This window comes from Ochotona curzoniae, unplaced genomic scaffold (assembly GCF_017591425.1).
Source record: "Ochotona curzoniae isolate NIBS_2020 unplaced genomic scaffold, NIBS_Ocur_1.0 scaffold_4701, whole genome shotgun sequence".
In the NCBI taxonomy this organism is placed as follows: Eukaryota; Metazoa; Chordata; class Mammalia; order Lagomorpha; family Ochotonidae; genus Ochotona; species Ochotona curzoniae.
The window spans coordinates 76,435,470-76,455,657 of NW_024467122.1; the positions used below are offsets into that span (position 1 = coordinate 76,435,470).

Below are 20,188 nucleotides of genomic sequence, written 5' to 3' on the forward strand. Positions count from 1 at the left end.
GTTGGTGAACTGCGTTTGTCATTTCAGGCATGACCATCCCTGAGGAAGATGCTGACGTGGGACAAGGCAGTAAATACTGCCTCGTGGCCATCGGGAGGCTGCAGGTGAGTACAGTCCCCCAGGAGGATCCAGTGCCAAGGGCACGATGCAGTGGAGTCTGGATGCCAAGTGGAATGGCTGGTACATGTGGCATCAGCTGTGTTGTGCCTCTATCGGGCCAAAATGAAGCTGAATCTTGGAGACGCTAGGGAACCAGGAGCAGTCAGCAGCAGTGCTGTCAGCATGGCCACCTGGAGAGGCTGGTCAGCCTCCATGCTCAAGCCTGGTCCTGCAGACTGGGATTCTGCTCACCTGACACCACCGTTTCCACCCTGGGATGCCTCTCCGGGACCTGCGGGCTGAACTCCAACTCACTATTACTACGGGTCTCTCCTTCTTGTCTCCCCACATCTTATCCCTATCACACACCGTGGCCTTTTCCAGAAACCCACAGTAATGTGGGTTGCTGTAATGGAGTGCCTGACACAGGTTGCTTATGAAGAAGGTTTACTTACAGGCTTCAGGGCACGGCACCTGTAACTCTTCCTAGTGAATGGAAAGAAATGGAGCAACTGCAGGACAAGGAGATTTATCCAGGTCTTCCACAAGGGTGGCAGAAAGCCATTTACTTGAGCTATTTACTGCTCCCCCCCCCCAACACACACACAGGTAACAGGTGTTAGCAGGAAGCCCAATGGGGAATCAAACCCAAGCACTGTGATATAGAATACAGACACCCTTACTAAACCACACCCATCTTTCTGAAAGCTTCCATAGGCTCCTGGGCTCCTTTGTAAGAAAAGGGAGGAGTGTTAACATTTGCCCAGTGACATCTGTGTGCCAGGCAGTATGCCACCTTGTCACAGGCAGTGCTCCTGGTAAACCCCATGACCGCAGTAAGAGATTGTGGCTCCACCATTGCCACTGGCTGCTAAGGCAGGTGAGTTCACAAGTGTTGAGAAGGCAGCCCCCCTGCCCCCTTGGGTGCAGTGAGAGGCATCATCCGGGCCGACTGCCAACTACTGCAGGCTCATGGTTCTATAGACCCCAGAAGGATACACAGAATCCATGCCACCGATTACTTCCATTCTCTGCCACAAACACTGTGTCTGCCCTGCCCCATCCATCCCACCTCACCCGCAGATGTTCCCCTTTGCAGGTCACCAGCTCTCCTGTGTGCATGGACATGAACGGGATGTCCGTGCCCACGGAGTTCCTCTCTCGACATAACTCCGATGGAATCATCACCTTTGTAGATCCCAGATGCATCAGTGTGATTGGCTACCAACCCCAGGTCAGTGGGCAGTTGTGAGCTGAGGCTGTTCAGCAAGGTACGGAACTTTGAAAGCCTGATGGTGTCACTGAAGACACAGCGCAGTGGCCTTGGAGGGTGACAGTATAAAGACCCATGTGCGCTGTGCAGGCAGGAGCTGCCCTCCAGAGGTGTGAGTGGCCTCCACAAGCCACTGCTTGGCTCACTGGCAGCTCTGTCTGCTGCCTTTGCTGTTCTCTTTGTCCAGCTGTTTCCACCATGAAGAGCCCATGCTGCATCAGGGCCCCCTCATCCATCGGTCTTTACCACAGAGCTCACAAAGGTGCACAGAAGCCTCCTTGTTGAGTTGGGCCCTTGGATCTGGAGATCTTTTCTGATCAGAGGTCCCTGTTACAGGGCTGTGTTCCAGGCACTCTATGGAAAAGTCAGCAGCAGGTGGGGAGATAGGCATTGAGCCTAACTCTTAAGCTGCAGCTTGAGATTCCTGCATCCTAAACAGGAACAGCCGGGAGGTGAACCAACACCCCTATGCGATGCCTGCGTCACAGGTGGTGGCTTTACCTGCTACTGTTGTGCCCAGATTTTGAGATCCTCAGAAATCACCAGGAGTCTGAAGTCGATCCAAGCACACAAGGATGGTTTATTCAAGCTTGGCAGGTCGGAGCTTGGGTTGTTGGTTGAGAGCAGGCAGCCGGGACCAACACCCCTTAACAGAGTGCAGCCCCAACAGCACAGTCACGGAGCTTTTATAGGGGCAGTGCACAAGAGCTTGGAAAGGGGCAATTCACAATAGCCTGCAAGGTGAGGGGAAATACCACATATTTCCTACCTGTCTCGGCTGCACAGCCCATGCCTCCAGCAACTAAGGTAACCGGCCACTTCATTACTTGGAGCCACCCGTGAGATAACCAGACTTAGGTGGGCCTTGATTCATAAGAAGCCATAGATACCAAAGGTCACGTGGGCCGATTGGCCTGCAAGCTCACAGTTTCTTAGTAGCAATGAGCCATGAACAAATGGTTGGAATTTTGATCCTAAGGTTCCTCACTACAACACAATGCCAGTCCCAGATAATATCACCTTAATCAGATATGTGCTAAAATGTGAAGGCATATCAAAATGCTCGTGGGAAGATGGAATTTCAAGAAGAGTTCATTTTGGTACAAAATTGTTTTAAAAGTTCATGGATAGCTTTTATATAGTATGTGTTTTCCAGTGACTTTTGGAAGCCTCTTTCTGTTATGGGGTGTGAGCGAGATCACCAGACATGTCTAAGGTTTTATTAAGGAGTCTTTATTAACCAAGTTTGGTGATAACAGAACATACTAAAATAACAGATCACAAGTCCAATCAAAGCAATATATAGGGACCATGCTCAGGGGATTACCTATCCTAGATCAGCCAAGAGTCAAGGTGCCAGAGTAATGGAAATACCTGACCGGAAAGAGCCACCGCTTCATGGGCCTTTTAAAGGGGCTTGTGAGGGGAGTGGTTACACAACAATGCAATATCACCCCCTCTCAGTTGATATGTGAGGCAGGAGTGAATGCCTAAGTGTTGTGAGTTAAGCAGTTAATTGGCGCTCATTGGGATGGGCAGGAACAGGAACTAGGCTTGTAGCTAAAAAGACCAATTGGACTCAGCTGCATCCAACATCCGAATAAGGATGTGAGGGGAAGAGTATACAAGGAGGTGAAGGAACAGTCACTGACTGCACTCCATAACGCTCCCCCCCATATTTGGGTGGAAAGTGTCATATAAATACTTACAACTGATATTAAATGTATTTTCACATGCGTGTATATAGATATGTGTGCATGTTTACAAAGCAAGTCCTTGTTAAGTCCATGTACGTGTAATGGACATAGGAAAAAAGTCCAAATGGGAAAAAAATTTAGTGACATTTGTTGCATCTATGGGAAGGATCCTTGCCTTTCCAATTTTAAGGTAGCTTGAACTTTGAACAAGGTCTTTGTCTTAACAACTGAATGAGGGCTCCATGCTATGAACGTGCTTACACAGACATGGCAGGCCTTGGTTCAGGCCAGGAATTCCAGACCCTAGGTGCCCTTCTGCCCTGCAAGTTCTTTGCCGACCTGAAGATTCTCCATTGGAATAAAGGGGAAAGCCAATCTGTTTCTAAATCACCCACAACCTCTGACAGCCGCACACTCCCTGCCAGGCAGCTTAACCCTGGCACCCTCCCTGAGCCCATGGATGCTGCTTGGCTGCCATCACACTCACGCACCACATTCCTATAACACTTGAACTTGCCTTGTCCGGATGTCTCAATGTGAAGCCTGCTATTGTTTGGGGGCTGTTCTTGATCCTTTCACTCAAACCCAGACCAGCAGAGCTAGGGAGTTTACAGAGTCCTACTGTGATTTAAAAAAACATTTTTATATTTATTGGAAATGCAGAGTTATAGAGTGAGAAGGAGAGATAGTAGAGGATGTGGTTAACTTCCCAATAGCCACAGCAGCCGGGGCTGAACCAGGCCAAAGCCAGGAGCTAGGAGCCAGGAGCTATTGCCAGGTCACACTATGTAAGTGCAGGGGCCCAAACGCTTGGACCATCGCTGCTTTTCCAGATACATTGGCAGGGAGCTGGATCAGAAGTAGAGCAGCCTGGATTCAAACTGGCACTAGCAGGAGGTGTCTTAACCCACTATGCCACAATGCCAGCTCCAACTATCAGTTTTGCTTTTTTTTTTTTAAGATTTATTTTTATTATTTTTTATTGAAAAGGCGGAGAGAGGAGAGACAGAGAGGAAGATCTTCCATCCGATGATTCACTCCCCAAGTGAGCGCAATGGCCTATGCTATGCCGATCCGAAGCCAGGAGCCTCTTCCGGGTCTCCCACGCGGGTGCAGGGTCCCAAAGCTTTGGGCCGTCCTCGACTGCTATCCCGGGCCACAGGCAGGGAGCTGGAAGGGAAGCGGGGCTGCCAGGATAGAACCGGTGCCCATATGGGGTCCCGGGCATGCAAGGCGAGGACTTTAACCACTGCGCCACCATGCCGGGCCCTCCAACTATCAGTTTTTTATGATAACCTCATGTCTTCAACCGTGAGAGAGCTGCAATGTCTGTATTTAAAACATTTCCCTTCTCAGGCAGCACATCTGTGCCCATGTTATCTTTTCTGTTTATTTGAATAAATATATTGTAGCTTGCCTCTCTGAGGCAAACAAAAGTGATCTTGCATCCCAAGGCTGCTGACCTAGAGCTTCAGCAGAATCAAGAACAGGTGCCGGGGGAGCCAGAGGCTCTGCCAGTGGACCCCAGGAAGCCAGTGCCATGCTGGCTGCAACAGGACTTTACAGTATCCGCTTGTTGCCCCTCTGCATTGGGATGGACTAGAGATGGGCTAGAGGACAGTCCTGTGGCCCTTATGATCTGTGTGAGCCTAGACGTAGCCGGAGATGGAGCCTAAGGATGTGACAGCTGCTTCTTTCATGCAGGATATCCTGGGGAAGGACATTTTGGAATTCTGCCACCCAGAGGACCAGAGCCATCTGCGGGAGAGCTTCCAGCAGGTACTGGGACACAACCCTGGAGCGTGTGGGTGTGAGCTCCTGCTAAGGCTGCAGTCAGGGCCCTGCCTGCAAAGAGCTCAGAGTCTAATGGGAGAGGCAGACATATGGGGAAACCCTGCCTGTGCAGTGCTTCTGAAGGAATATGACACTTGACCAGAGACCGGAGGCAAACTGTGCATGGAAGAACACAGTATGCTCCAGGGAATGGGACTGGCAGGGTGAGCAAAGAGAAGGGAGAACATTCCAGACTGGGGAAACCATGCTGGGGAAGTGTGCTCCCTTTCCAGTCCCGTAAGGGCAATTGAGAACTCCTGTAAGAATTGTTCAGAGCATCTGTCATAGGAGCCCAGCCCAAGACACCGATGTGGAGAGAAAAGGCCAGTCCCAGGCGGCATCAGAATTGGGAGAAGAGGCATGCCTGGAAACAGGCCAGGAGCCCTGGGACTTTAGCAAAGGGAATGGGGTTGGAGTGAGAGCTGCTTTAGGGAAGGACGAAAGAGGGGGTTGGAAGAGCTGGGGTATTCATGTTCCCAGGTGGCTGCATCCCTGCTGAGTGCCAGGAGTGGTGGGAAATCACTTTATACACTCTGACTTCTTGAGTTTTCACATTAATCAGAGAGGGGAGACTGTCATCCCAGAGCCAAGGGAGCAGCTGGGACTCCAGGTGAGGCCGACACCTCCCAAGCCTGTCACATACAGGGGGATAGAAAAAAGAGAGAGAGAGAGAGAGAGAGAGAGAGAGAGAGAGAGAGAATATGAACGTAGGAGGGAGAAGGGGCACACTTGTTCTGTCCACGGGATCTGATATTTCACAGAGCCCTAGGCAGCGTCATGAAAGAAAGGGACTTTTCCCAGGACAGGAAGAGTCTATCAGGTCATGGGGAGGGGAAGTGCCTGACCATCTTTATCTGAATATTTTTTAAAAGTTTCCCATCATCTTCACTAAACTCCAATCTCCAGGAAGGAGGCACCTTGTGGTTAACATCCCCACATCCCAACATACCTGGATCTGATCCTTGGCTCTGGCTCCCAACCCTGGGAATCAGTGTAGTGCATCAGTCAGTGCAGACTCTGGGAGCAGTGGGTGATGGCTCATGTGGCTGAGTCCCTGCTGTCCAGCAGGGTAGGCCTGGCCTAAGTTGCTGACTCCCAGCCTTGGCCCCACTCAGCACTGGCCGTTGCAGGCATCTGGGGTGTGGGGTAGAAGAGAGTGGACTCTAAGTTGCCTGTGTGTCATTCTCGCTCTCTTCCTCTGAAATAAGAAGATAAGCAAAACCCAAGCTCCCTACGGGCCAGCTTATATCTGCCTCGAGAGTAGGACTCGGAGGAGCGGGGGACAGGGGGACAGATCCCAGAGCAATCCCTGTCACCAGTGGAAGCATGTGTATGCTGAAGGTGTGGGGAGTTGATGACCTTTACGTTGTGCAACGCCGTCAGAGTTGGGTCGTTTGGCTGTAGCTTGTCTGGGTCGGTGGGAAGTTAGTTCTATCAGTGTGAGGTCTTTTGCCCATTCAATATCCAGCCAGGCCTGTTCTCATTCATTGATTTCTGTAATTAGCAACCCCACACAGTAAGAGCTGTTCGTTTGCACTCCTACATAGCACCCCAGAGATTCAGTGACCTGCCCCTGGTCACACAGAGAAGCAAGCACAGAGCCATGACTGGAGCCAGGCCCACATCCCTCTGAAAGGTCCACTCACAATGCCACACCCAAATGCCCAGGCCTCTCCATGGAGCAGCACATCTGAGATCTGAAACTGCTGATGCTGTTGGAACCCAGTTGGTTTTGAAAAGGAAACACAGTTTCATGTGTGATCCCAGCTAGGGCTCCAACATCAGGAACTCTGGCCCCGGGATACAGCAGCATCCTAGAGACAACAGCCCCTATCCCCAGCCCAGCTTGTGGGCAACAGCCATGCAGCCACAGCGAGACTTGGAGCGCTCCCAGTCTGGACCCCATGCTGTGTTCCTTGGGTTCTGGCCACCGGCAGCTGCTGTGGGGAACAAATGTTGATAAAGGGAAGTGGTTCGCTCTTGAAAAAGCACAGAAGGCGCTGTGTCAGCCCAGGGTCAGCTGGATGGAAGCACAGCATCTGGGAGGCAGGCATGGATGCCTTCAGGGGAGGCTATTGTGAGGAACAGAGTTCAGTGTGGTGTCAAGGAGCTGGCCCAGGCATGGGAAACTTGTGCCTGCTCATGGACTTCCACTGAGACGTCAGGAGAGAGGGCTGGACCCACTCGAGTGTGAATCAGGCTCTTGGCCGAGCCCTCTCCTCGGTGTCAGACACCACATGGCAACAATGCTGGTGGTAGTAGTGACGCTCATGATGGTGGTGATGGTGATATTGGTGGTGATGATAATGGTGATGATGGTGATGATGATAGTAATGATGGTGGCAATGGTGGTGGCAGTGGTAATGATAGTAATGGTGATGTTGGTGGTGATGATGGTGGTAATGGTGGTGGTGATGATGGCAATGAGGGTGATGATAACAGTGATGATGATAGCTATGATGGTGGTGATGATGGTAATGGCAGTGGTGATGTGGATGGTAATAATGGTGATAGTGGTGATGGCAATGACCGTGATGTTGATGATGGTGGTAGTGTTGATAGTGGTGATGGTGGGAGTGTTGATGGTGGGTGATGGAACTGTTTTCATGAAGAGCTGCACTGTGCTTGGCTTTACACTTGTTCTTTGCCATGTGTCAGCATCATACCTGAATGAAGTGCATCACCAGCCTGGATTCGGTCACCTGCACTGCTTTTCACATGCATAATCAGGTTGTTCAGGGAGGACAAGGTTCCCAGCCTCCTGCTAAGGTTGCACCTGCTTCCAGGAGGATCCTCCCAGCACATCTTTAGGGTTAAGGTTAGGGTTAGGCCTGCCCACTTCAGGGATGCCCACTCCATGGATCCTCCATGCTCATCCCAAACACCATCTCCCTCCAGGAGCCCTTCTTGGGTCCTGCCGACAGCCTGGCTTTCCTCACTCTCCTACCAGCCCCGTGGCATATGATATTGTGTGTTTGAGATGGTATTGAGTATGTAGGCTCTGGTTTACATCTCTTGCCCATTTCTCCTCCCTCAGCTGGATGAAATGCTGCTTTTGGGGGGCCGAGAATCTACCTTGGCAGCAATGATGAGGGTGAACAGGTGGAGCTGGGATCCAAGCCTTCCTCGGCGGCTGCTCAGTCACCAGGCCTGGAGGGTGGAGTATTCAGCTCTTGAGCTCACTTCCCAGATACTTGCTTGCTGTCAGGTGGACCACAGGGGTCCTCTGTTTTCCATCAGCAGCTCCAGGGGCTCAGTGTGCACACAGGAAGTGCCTTCTGTGTGCTGGTCACATGGAGCTGACAGATGTCTCACTGTCTATGGTATCCCAGTAGCTAGAAGAAACACACAGGGCACCTTCCATGTGTCTCTTCAGCATCCAGAGGATTTTGGGACTCAGAAGGGGGATGGTAGCTGCCTATCATTCTGTATCCAGTGCAGATACAGAGGTGTGCCCTGTGGGAGACCCTAAGCATGCTGGCTTGAGAGACACGTAGCCTTCACATCTGGGCCCTGTCGAAGAAGGACGAGGTTCCTTCTGGGGCTACAGGTGCACTGTCAGGTAGCATCCCTGGAGTGGGCAGGCTTAACCCTAACCCTAACACTCAGACCCCACCCCTCAGCTCTGCCTCCCCTGGTGTGGGCCACATCTTCTGCAGCTTGCAGTTTGGTTTCCATACCACTCAGGGAGTACCCACTGGGAACTGGGCTCAGGCTGGGTTGCTCTCAGTGGGCTTCCCCCCTGGGGTTAAGTCATCCTGGCTGCATCACGGAGGCTAGGAGACAAGCAGCCATACGGGGGCAGTTTGGGAAGTGTGCTCTGGGTGCTTGCACCACACTGGGGCACAGGGAGGCACAGGTGACCAGGCTGTCCCCATCCCATGTTGCACTCACTCCACAAGGGATGACAGATGACATCCAATAGGGATAGGAAAGGACAGTGAATTAGGCCTGTCATGAACCCTGGGCCTTGCCCCCAGTTCCTACCAGTGAGCCCTCAGACACATAAGCCTGGCCAAGTTACACCAACCCCAACTGTCTGGAAAGCTGCAGTCTGCACGTGCCTGTGGGCAGGAGACTCCCTTCTCACCTTGTCTTATCCTGAGCTGCAGTCCCACCATTCATCCTGTGTTTCACACCCAACCCTAATTCCTTCTTCTTCCGTTTGTGCTCTCCCCTGGAGCGCTCTGTTCTGCAACCTGTGTGTGTCTTTGTGCTGATGTGTCTGTGCGTCTAACCACTAGGGAGAGAGAATGAAGATTGAACAGGTTCCCCATGGGCTTCTGACGAGTATATGATGGGAGAGGCTGGGTCCTTGCAATTGTCTGATCGTGGGCAACAGGCATCTCCTCATTGTCTTCTGTTGGCTCCCAGAGCTCATTCTGCAGGCACGGGGAGCCAGCAGAGAGCCCGGCAGGCTCTGCCTTTGAGAGTTCTTGGGAATCTATCTGCAGACTGCAAGTCGTGGTAGGGGTGGACTTGCTATGTGGTTAGGACGCTGCTTAGGAAACCCACATCCCATATAGGATTAGGTTCAAGTCCTGACTGCTTCCCATTCAGCTTCCTGCTAATGTACACCCTGGGAGGTAGCAGGTGATGACTCAAGTTCTTGGTTTCTGGCCACCCATGGAGAAGAACCAAATGGAGTTCCTGTCTCCTGGCTTTAGTCTGGCCCAGTCCCAACTGTTGCAGTTATTTGAGGAGTGAAGCATATCTTTCCATGTCCCTCCTGGTTTTCATCTCTCTGCCTTTTGGATAAAATGAAAATCAATAATAAGTAGAAAAAGTAGCAATGAAGACATACAAATAAAGAACAAATAAAGAATATATAGAAAAATATATCCTTTGTTCCTCAAAAATTGCATTATTATTTGAAAGGCAGAGTTACAAAGAGAGAGGGAGAAAGGGAGAGATTTTCCATCCACTGGTTCACTCCCCAAATAGCTGTAATGGCTGAAGCTGAGGTGAACTGATCTGAAGCCAGAAGCCAGGAGTTTTTCTAGGTCTCCCACATTGGTACAGGAACCTAAATGCTTGGACCATCCTCCACTGCTTTCCCAGACATACTAGCAGGAGTTGGACCAGAAGTGAGCAGCTGGGTCTTGAACTGGTACCCTTCTGGGATGCCAGTATCACAGGCAGTGGTTCATCTGCCACACCAGAGGCTAAACTCAATTTTTCCTTTCACTACATCTCTTCCCCAGGAGGAGAGAGATTCTGTTTCAGAGAGTTAAACAGAAGTGAAGAAGCTTTTATGGGAGGATTTATGAAGACACAAATGCAGCCACACACCTGAGCTAGATGTAACCTCTGAGCGTGCTAACACCAAACAAGACCAAAAACCACTCAGGTTTCTGCAGCTTTCGTAAGCTGATCTGTTGAAACTGAACAAAATGTCCCGAGTCAGAAAAGGCATTGACTGCTGTGATATCGCACGTAACAGTGCAGAATGACCCAAAGGCAGGGCCTGTTCCAAAGGGGACGTGGGCTAGGGGGCTCCCCAGAGCGTGACTGCACAATCTTCAGCCACAATCTGAGGCTGCCCTGGCCCTCCCCCGTCTGGCAACATCCCACTCTCCCCCCTCCCTCCCTGCCCCCCACTGACTTCCTTCTGCAAATGTTTTCTCAGGTGGTAAAGTTGAAGGGTCAAGTGCTGTCCGTCATGTATCGATTCCGCACCAAGAACCGTGAGTGGACGCTCATCCGCACCAGCAGCTTCACCTTCCAGAACCCCTACTCGGACGAGATCGAGTACATCATCTGCACCAACACCAATGTCAAGTACGCTGCCGCCCTTGGTGTTCTCACTCTGGGGCTCCCTGCTGCGTCTTGCTCACTTCCCCTCCTGCTTTGTTAGAATCCAAGGGACTGAGCCAGGATCCTGTGGCATGCCTGGGCCCTCTCTCCCTGCTCCCTGTAGCAGGTGCTTTGAGCCTGTTTCCTTACTCCTGCCAGTCCCCGGATGAGAGGGAGTGGGGTTGAGCTCTGGGGTGGGGGACAGGTGCCTTGGGGACAACACTGACTAGGCTGCCCGGGGCCTGGAGATCCCCAGTCGTTTATCCCATGGCCGTGAGCAGACAGATCTCAGCTCCCACCATGGTCTTCGCTTCTCCGCCTTGTTGTTCATCTGTGAAATGGGACCATGAGGATGACTCCCCCACAAGATGATTGTGCTGACTGAATGTGATTGAGTGCTCGCTATGGGCCTGACACTGGATCTATCTCACTCAGCTTGGGCAGTTCTCTCCTCTGCCTGGGGAGCTGATGTAGGAGTCGTGGGTTTTATGGTGATGTGACAATGGTAGCACATCTGGAAGCAGCTGCTTTAGGTTAGGAATGTTGATCTTTCTCACAGTGAATGCATTGGTCAGTCAGTTACAGGGTGGGTACTCAGTGCTTGGTGATGAGACAACCTGGGCGTCCAATGGCTTTGTGCCCCACTGCAGGCTAATGGCCATGTTCCACGTGCTTTTATGGTGGGCTGGGCTGAGCCTTGGTGTTGGATGGATTCACCACATGTTCCACTTTGGATTTCTCCAGTGTGTGTGAGTTTGTGGGGACATAGACTTGTGCTAAATCAAACAGAATCTGCACCAGGACAAAAGAACAACACAGAGACCCCCCCAGACTGAGCTCTCAGATGCCATGCCCAGGGTTCAAGAGGGTTGTGGGTATGAGTGCAGGTGGGGCTGATGACCCTTTGAGAAGCATCTTGGGGGTTGATGGCACCACTGTCCCCTGCTTTCCCACGTGTAACATGCAGGCACATAAGTCTCTCCACCCTACTACCTACTCTTCTCAGTAGCCTCCCCAGGTGCTGGGGGTTGCCCCGCCTCCTGGTATTGCTCGGCTCTCCCCTGGTACTGCCGTGTCTCTGAGCCTTAGGGCTGGAGCTCCCACGAGATGGCCTCTTCCCAGGGCAGTGCCACCCATGTCTGCCCAGCCTTGGTGCTACTGCTGTGCCTCAGAGCACAGGGCTTGGCTTCAACAGGTGGGATGTCAGGCCCTGGGTTTCCAGCCTAGCTCTCACCTGAGCAGGATATCTGCATTTCCTGGTCTTTGAGATGGGGCCAGTCACAGAAGCTTCTTCCCACACTCAACTGAGTCCTTTAAAGACTGTGTGGAGATCTGGGTGCAATAGCCTGCAGGTTGGCACTAGGCATGGGCTCTCAGCAGTGACCCTGCCCCCTCTGAGCCAGCACTCCTAGGCCGCCCCACCTCTTGCCTCATCCCCCCACCACCATGCATGGCCCTGCCTGCTGCTTCTGACCCTGGCCATGTGACATTGTCTGCCAGTAGTCCCGGGGGCCAGGGCCTGCTGGCGAGCCTCCCTGTGTTCCTGACCGCATCCTTTTCAGCTTCCTCCTCCTCTCCATCTGCCTCCCAGCAGGAGTGAGGCCTCCTTCTCCTCCTTCCAGAGCCAAACCATCCACTTCCTGGTCGTCCTCACACATCCTGGTCTTCCACATCCTCTGGGCCAGTACCTCCCCCATGGGAGCTTCAGGCAGGGATACAGCTTCCTGGATTAGGAGAAGCCTTAGCAATCCAGAAATTTCTTTGCCACCTGGCACTGCCAGCTGTGCCCAAAAGAGCCTTTCCCTTTATTGCCTGGGTCTCAGACCCCAACACTGCTAACACCACTGTCCCAGCTGCCAGCAGTGGTCCACATAGCAGAGCCAGTTCAAGCTCACTGACCATTTCCTGTTCCCTGACTTCTTTTCTTGAGCTCACTCAATACTCTGATTCTCCCTCTACCTCCTTCCCAGCCCCTTCCTGGTTGTCAGTGTCACCGGAGCAGTAAAACCAGCTGGAAATCCAGATTTGCAAAAGGATGATGTTTTTGTCTCGTGAGTGAGTCTTCTCTAAGATTGATAGGTTTGATCAGGTCAAGAGGTTTGCATTCTCTCACTTCTGTGAGCACAGGAAGAGGGTGCTGCCCTCACAGAGAGGAGCAAGGCTGTCCCTCATGACAGGTACATGTCCAGCCCGGGCCTTGAAGAGAAATGGGGGGGTTTGAGCAACAGGAGTGAGAATCACACGAATGGAGCACAGGGTCCGTGGCTGCTGCTTTGTTCACTTGTTAGGAAGGGTGTGGAGGATATTAGCACTGTCCTCTTTCGGGAGCTTTTAGAATGGGAGTGACAACAGGTGCCTGCTGACCTGATGGAGCCAGGGGCAGAGAGGGCCCTGGAGCGAGGGGAGGGAGAAGACGCTAGCCCAGATGCACTTAGCAGCTGTGTGAGCCATAACTCTATCCCAGACTCACGGCTCACACTTGTCATACCCTGCTCCAGCCCTTTCAGGCCACCTGCCCCACACATGCTTTACCGACACAGTCATGGGCACTGTTCTAGAACCTTCCCTCTTGGATGCCAATCACTTGGCTTTGGGTAAGAGTTGCCTCTTCCCATCCTGTCCCTTTCTCTTCCGTCGATCCTTCTCTGCCACCGCTTCCTGCTTTTCCAGACTCGTGTCCATTTTCCCAGCTGTGCAGGGAGGCCGGGGTTCCTGCCCCCTGCCAGTGAGGCTGTCTGTTCCCCAAGGCTTTTACAGTGTTACGAGCAGCCTGTACCTGCCTATCGCTGATGCAGCTTCCTCCGCAACACACTGGGGCTATCCATCTGCTCTGTGGTGACAAGCAGGGGTCCCAGCTGGGAGCCCAGGAGAGGTTTCCAGATTTGGGTCAAAGCTTGGGTTTTGGAGACTTTCAGGTTGCCCTTCATTCCTCATTCACTTCTGCTGTTGAGCAAGTGCTCAAGTTGCGTGCTGCTGCCGTTACTACATTCAGGGCAGCATGGATTCACTGTGAAAGGACACAGCGGGGCGAGGCCAACATGCTTCAGCACAGTTCCTGCCGTCAACGAAGTACTCAAGTTCCCTCAAAGCTGATGCTCAGACACCACTCACATGGGAAGCATGGGGTCCATCGGGACAGGTGACATGCGGCAGGGGCACATAGAAGGTGAGGGCCTCTAGAAACATTGCAGGAAAGCCTGAAAGCAAAACGAGACCAACCACAGTTGAGATTTTGCTTTCTGTTCCCAAAAGGAAGGCAGCATTAACATGGCTGACCCATTCTGCACAGAGCATGCACCTGTGCGCTTTCTTAGGATGCCGGTTGGCTGGGGTCGCATAGGTCAAGATGTCCCCTCCTCACCCAGGTCCTACCAGCAGCCAGACCCTGTGCCTTTCTGAACAGAGTCCTGTGACTGGAAACGAGGACTAGGAGAGCTTGCTGTGAACAGCAGAGGGCAGTGACAGCCATGTCTGCACACAGACCAGCTGGCTTCTGAACTGGGCAAGACGGAATCTGCCAGCAGCAGGCAGGCTTGCTGTGGAAAGATCCTTAAGCGCTGTGTTCAGCGGGGAGGAGTGTTTTGCAAGTTCAGTTGCACGCAGTGCAGAACACATCCAAAAGAAATTTCCTGTAGGCGCTGAGTGTTTAATGTTTAGTATTTGTGAGAAGCTGCTGCAAGCGTGGCCTCTATCTCACCCTGTTTTTTTTTAATCTGTAGTCCAGGAAAACATCAGCTGGTTTAACACATGAATCGCTTGTCTTTTTTTTTTTAATTTATATGTATTTACTTGAAAACCAGAGAGGCAGAAAAAGAATGTTTCTGCCCACTAGTTCATTCCCCCAACTGGCAGGACAGCAGCCAGCGCTGGTCAGACACTGAAGCCAAGAACCAGCATCCAGGAACCCAACTGCTCGAGCCATCACGGCTGCCTCCCGGGGGTCAGGATTAACAGGAAGCCAAAGCCAGGAATGGAGCCGGGTACCAAGCCACTCCAGGGTGGGCCACAGGCATCTTAACCAGGCCGAGATGGCCAGCCAGGGTCTCTATATTTGGGTGGGCAGCTCCTCCGTCCAAGACAAAGTTGTGCTTGAGTCTGTCCCAGGCTTTCATATATGCTCTGCCTCGCTACTGTGCTTCTTCATTTTTGACATCTCTTCCAAGGAGGAAGCCCAGGTTGCCAGTTTGCACATGCTGGGGCTGAGCCCTTTCTCGGCTTGAGGTGCCAGTGTGTGTATGTGTGTGTGCGCGCCCGCGCGCGCATTCGTGTTCTTAAACCCTGCCCTGCCCACAGTCACATCAAGGTTCCCTGTAGGTAATGTTTGAATGCTGGTTGACAGTGGTGACTGAGCTGGTTTAAGGAGGCAGAGAGGCAGGGGAGGAGGGGTGAGTACAGAAGAAACTGGGAGTGTGTATTCCTGGAGTCAGGAGGGGCTGGGACACCTGTCACCTGGTGTTCTGTCTGACATTTATCTGCAATGGACAGCCAGAGCCAACCAGGCTCCTCCTCTATCTTCTGCCATGCCTAGTCAGCTTGCCTGCCTTCTGCTGGGTCAAGCAGAGACCTTCTGGAACATATTACCCCCCCGGACCCCAACCATGTCAATCTCAAGCTCCTTACTGGGCATTGGGAGCCCTTGGTAATAGGCACACAGGTGGCATGGTGGGAGCTAAGAGCTTCCTCTGGGTACCAGAGCTCATGGTGCCCAGAGGAGCTCATGGAGCTCCTGAAAGTGCCCATCACCAAGCCCCAAACCCGCCTTTGCCCTGGTAACTAGATCCTTGGTAACTCATGGGTGCGTCTCAGTCGCCACCTCCCTGATGGAGTCTTGCTTGTTTTCTTGGGCCGAGTGAGGATCTTTGAGTGTCCAGGCTCTTGGACTACACATGCCCAGTGCCCTACACCACCTTACTGCGCTGGGTTCCGGTCAACAGCCGTCCCTCCTGGCTGATGGAGTTCAGCAGAGGGCTGCGTTGGGAGCCAGCCTGCCTCGGAGGGCTCCTGAGCACCGTGCCTGCTGCCTGTCTGGAATGTGTGAACACTCCCAGGTTTATTTTTACTTGGTTGCCGCATAATGTCTGGGGAGCTCCCTGAGGCCCCTTCTCTGGATAGGGTGGCCTGCAGGTCAGCACTGCTCCTTCCGTAAGGCTTCAGCTGCAGAGTAGAAACCCTCCTGGCTGCCAGATGGGGAGTGCTGGCATCTGGACCGTGGAGCCAGTGAAGCCAGCACCCTGAGGATCCAAGAGATGTGCCTAAGATCTTCCATCTGTCCACTCCAGAGTATAAGGAGCCTTCTGTGGGCCAAAGGAGCATGGAGCAAGTCCAGCCTGGTGCCATGGCCCTGGTCATCCCTTCTTGTAAAAGGAAATTCCTTCTTCGGGGCAGGACCACCTGGGAACGCAAAACCTAGTGTCTCAAGGTGCTGTGTTGCTAGGCCCAGGGCTGTTGAGTGGGAGATGTAATAGGAGAGCAGTTTTTGCTGCCACCATGGCAGACCAGGACAAAAGAAAGATGTGATGTTGACAGCCGGACAGCTGCGCGTGTGAATTCTGTGTGTGCTACTGCCGAGTCGAGTTCTGAGACACAGTCTGTGTCTATGTAATGAGTGAATACTGCAGTCATGTGAGAATGCTGGCACTGGACCACTGTCAGGGCCTACACTGGGAGTTTGGAGGCCCAATAAACACAAAGAATGGTGTCCCCAGATGGCAATGAAAGTATAGCAAAGCCACATTGTAAGGCGGGAACAGGAAAATACACAGTCGTCATTATACTTTGGGTGACTATCCTGGGGTTTTGGGAAATATTTGGAAAATCTATTTCTTTTGAAATTTGTTTTTTTGGGGGTGGGGCAGTTTTCTGGCACATTGAGCTGTGCCACCATGTACAATGCTGAAATCACATACCAGAGCAGTGGTTTGAGTTCCAGTTGCTTAATATTTGATCCAGTTCCCTGCTAATGAGCCTGGGAAGCAGCAGAAGATGGTCCAATCCCTTGGCCACCAGCATGTGAGACTTGGGTGGAACTCCTTGCTCCTAGTTTTAGTTTTGACCTGACCCAGCCCAGATTGTCTCAGCCATTTGGGGAGTGAGCCAGCAGATAGAAGACCTCTCTGTCTGTCTGTCTGTCTCTTTCTCTCTGTCCCCCTCCTTCTCTCTGTCACACCACCTTTCAAATAAATAAAAGCTATCTTAAACTTTTTTAAACTTATTTTTAACTTTGTTTAGTTGTTATTTGACAGGCAGAGAGACAGCGAGTGAGAGAGGAAGAGATAGACAGTGATAGAGAGAGCTCTCATCTGCTGGTTCACTCTCCCAGATGTCCACAACAACTGGGATCAGGCCAAGAACTCGATCTGAGACTCCCATGTGGGTGGCAGGAAGCCAAGTAACTTGAGCCATTGGCATGCTGGGGATGCCACCCTCACAGGGCAGCAGGGAGTCTTGGGTGGTTAAGGCCTGAGCATTCCTTAACCCCCCCCGCCCCCCGCCCCCAGAGATGGAGATAAGGCAGGTCAGGTGGCCTCATCCAGGCAGCCTTGCTTCTAGCCTATCCCACAGTCAGGGGTAAAGCCATGAACCTGTTCAAAGGGATCCGTAGGCATGGAAACTGCCAGGAAAACCCACACTCTGTTCATTAATGCCAATGCTAGAGAGATTGCTTTGTTTTGCTTTGTTTTCTGTATTTCAAGCTTGGTTTATCCCTTCCCATGGATTCAGGGCTGGTGACGACAGTCATGGGTGTACACTATTCGGTGATGACCCTGAACTTCTCCATGTGCCTGGAGAATCAGGAAGTTAGCACCGGATGACTTCAGATTACTCATGGAAATGGAATTCGAAGATAAATTTATCTTTGATGCCAAAAATTATTGAAATGCATGTATATAAAAAGGTTTTTTTTATTTCATGAAAAAAAAATGCATATTATGGAAAAGCTGCATGGATTCCAGGGAGTTCTTTTGGGGGGTAAAGAACACCAAGATAAACAATTTCCCTTCCTAAAAATGCTCTAAAACTTTTCTTTGTTATTTGAGAGGTGGAGAGACTGCAAGATAAACAGAAAGAGGATGAAGTACTCCTTATCTGCCCATTCTGTCCCCCCAAATACTTGAAACTGTTGGGGTTTGGCCAGGGTGGGGAACTCAATCCAGGTCTCAAAGGTGGGTGACAGGAACCCAGCTACATGAGCCATCACCCCTGCCACCCATTATCTGCATTACCTGGAAGCTGGAGTCAGGAACTGGATCTGTGTGCCAAACCCACCTGAGAGGGGATGTAGGTGTTTTAACCGTCAGGCCAGATGCCATTGCTCCACAGACATTTTGAAGCACTATCATATGCGTCATTCACAAAGTTTCCCCACCCTGCCCACCATGATGGTCAGCTTTGCCCAGATGGTTCCGTTCCCTGCCAGGGAGTCATCCCTTAGTCTGTCTGTCAGCCCCAAGAGGAGCACCTCGGAGCAGGTGCGGGTGTCCAGGTGTCCTCAAGTGCATCTCCCCATGGGCTCTAAGGGAAGGTTGGTCCTCTGTGCAGTCATACTCAAGGCTTTCGCTGGCCACCACTAGGGTCATGCCCTGATGGGATCAGAGCCTTGATCTGGCAACATTAAGAAGAAAATGGTGGAGGTCTCTCCCTCATTGGCTTATTACACATCAATCCATTTTACTTTATATACATGCATTTCTTTATTACATAGGTATATACAATATCACATTATAAGCATACTAGTATATATTTATCATGTACGGATTTATTCTTGCCAGAATTGTTGCTGCATGCCTTCACAGGTAGAATTGTTAGGAATTGGAGTGTGCACTAAGCTGGTAATTTTTATGCCTGCTGCTATTGGCATTTAGGATTGAAGTACACCTGCAATTCTGTCCATTTGGTGTTTTTTTTTTTACCAGATTTATTTATTTTTATTAGAAATGCAGATTTACAGAGAGAAGGTGTTCCATGCACTGGTTCAATCCCCCAAATGTTCACAATGACTAGATCTCAGGTAACCTGAACAGGAGCTTCCTCCAGGTCTCCAATGTGGATGCAGAGTCCCCAGGCCTTGGGCCATCTTCTGCTGCTTTCCCAGGCCATAAGCAGGGAGCTGGATGGGAAGTGGAGCATGCAGGGCATGAACCAGGGCCCATATGAGATGTTGGTGCTACAGGGTGGAGGATTTGCATGCTGTGCCACTGTGCCAGCCCCCATTCTGTCCATTTGTGAGCTCTGAGCTGCTGGGTTCGCCATCCATTGAAGCTCATCCAGTGTGCACAGCATAAGACTCAAAGCAGAGGGCATGACACAATGGGCTAATAGCTACATCCTCACCTTGCATCTTCCAGGATCCCAAATGGGCACCAGTTCATGTCCCAGATGTTCCAATTCACATTCAACTCCCTGATTGTGATCTAGAAAAGCAACAGAGGATGGCCCAAAGCCTTGGGACCCTGCACCCACATGGGAGACCCAAAAGAAGCTCCTGGCTCCTGGATTCAGATCAGTTCATCTTCAGATGTGTGGCCACTTGTGGAGTGAACCAGTGGATAGAAGATCTTTCTCTCTGTCTCTCCTTCTCCTCTGTATATATGCCTTTCCAATAAATTTTTTCAATTAGTTTTGCCTCCTTTTTTTAAAAAATGCAAAACAGATATTCCCTTTAATAAGCTGGTTTAGGTTTACTTGGAGAGAGAAAAATCCGGTTCACTCCTCAAGTGATTGCAACAGCCAGGGCTGGGCCTAAGCCAGAAGGCTGGAACTTCTACTGTGACTCCCACATGGGTGACAGGAACCCAAGTATTTGAACCATCTTCTGTTGCTTTCTTGCACACCAACAGGGCTCTAGCTAGGACGAGGAGCAAATAGACTAAAACCGATTCCCATATGGGGTGTTAGGGCTGTAACTGGTGGCTTGACTGGCTGCACTTCAAACGTGACCCCTAATGAGCCATTTTCTCCCCCAAAAGGAGCAGCAGGCTGGTGAAGGGGACACAATCTTATGTCAGTCCCTGGGTCTACTTGGTCATTGCCACAATCTCCCATTCTCCTTGGCCTTTAGTTTCTTCATTTCGATAGGCGGGTAAATGGGCTATTGTGCCAGAATGAGATGATGCAGACACCTGCTGGTGGACAGGTAAGCAGGAGCCAAGGCCAGTTACTAGTTTGGCAGGAAGTCCAACTGTGTTTCTGAATTTTGCCTGACACTTTTGTTTTAGTGTAATCTCTTTTTGCCTGCATGAAATAGAGTCACACAGCACAGTTTATTTTTTTAAAAGATGTATTTTATTTTTGTTGGAAAGGCGGATATACAGAGAGGAGGAGAGACAGAGAGGAAGATCTTCCGTCCGATGATTCACTCCCCAAACGGCTGCAATGGCTGGAGTTGAGCCGATCTGAAGCCAATCCGAAGCCAGGAGCTCTTCCAGGTCTCCCACGTGGGTGCAGGGTCCCAAGGCTTTGGGCTGTCCTCGACTGCTTTTTCAAACCACAA

The 20,188-nt window shown here is 51.3% G+C and overlaps 1 protein-coding gene across 2 annotated transcripts in view; it reads left to right on the forward strand.

Moving 5' to 3' along the window:
- The window catches only part of ARNT2 (aryl hydrocarbon receptor nuclear translocator 2), a 120,304-nt gene that overhangs the window by 87,939 nt on the left and 12,177 nt on the right, over positions 1 to 20,188 (forward strand). For both annotated transcript variants that reach the window (XM_040968935.1, XM_040968936.1), the window contains exons 9-12: positions 28 to 104; positions 1,199 to 1,333; positions 4,774 to 4,848; positions 10,532 to 10,683. In XM_040968935.1, coding sequence (XP_040824869.1) covers positions 28 to 104; positions 1,199 to 1,333; positions 4,774 to 4,848; positions 10,532 to 10,683 — 439 coding nt within the window. The remainder of the gene's footprint in view (positions 1 to 27; positions 105 to 1,198; positions 1,334 to 4,773; positions 4,849 to 10,531; positions 10,684 to 20,188) is intronic.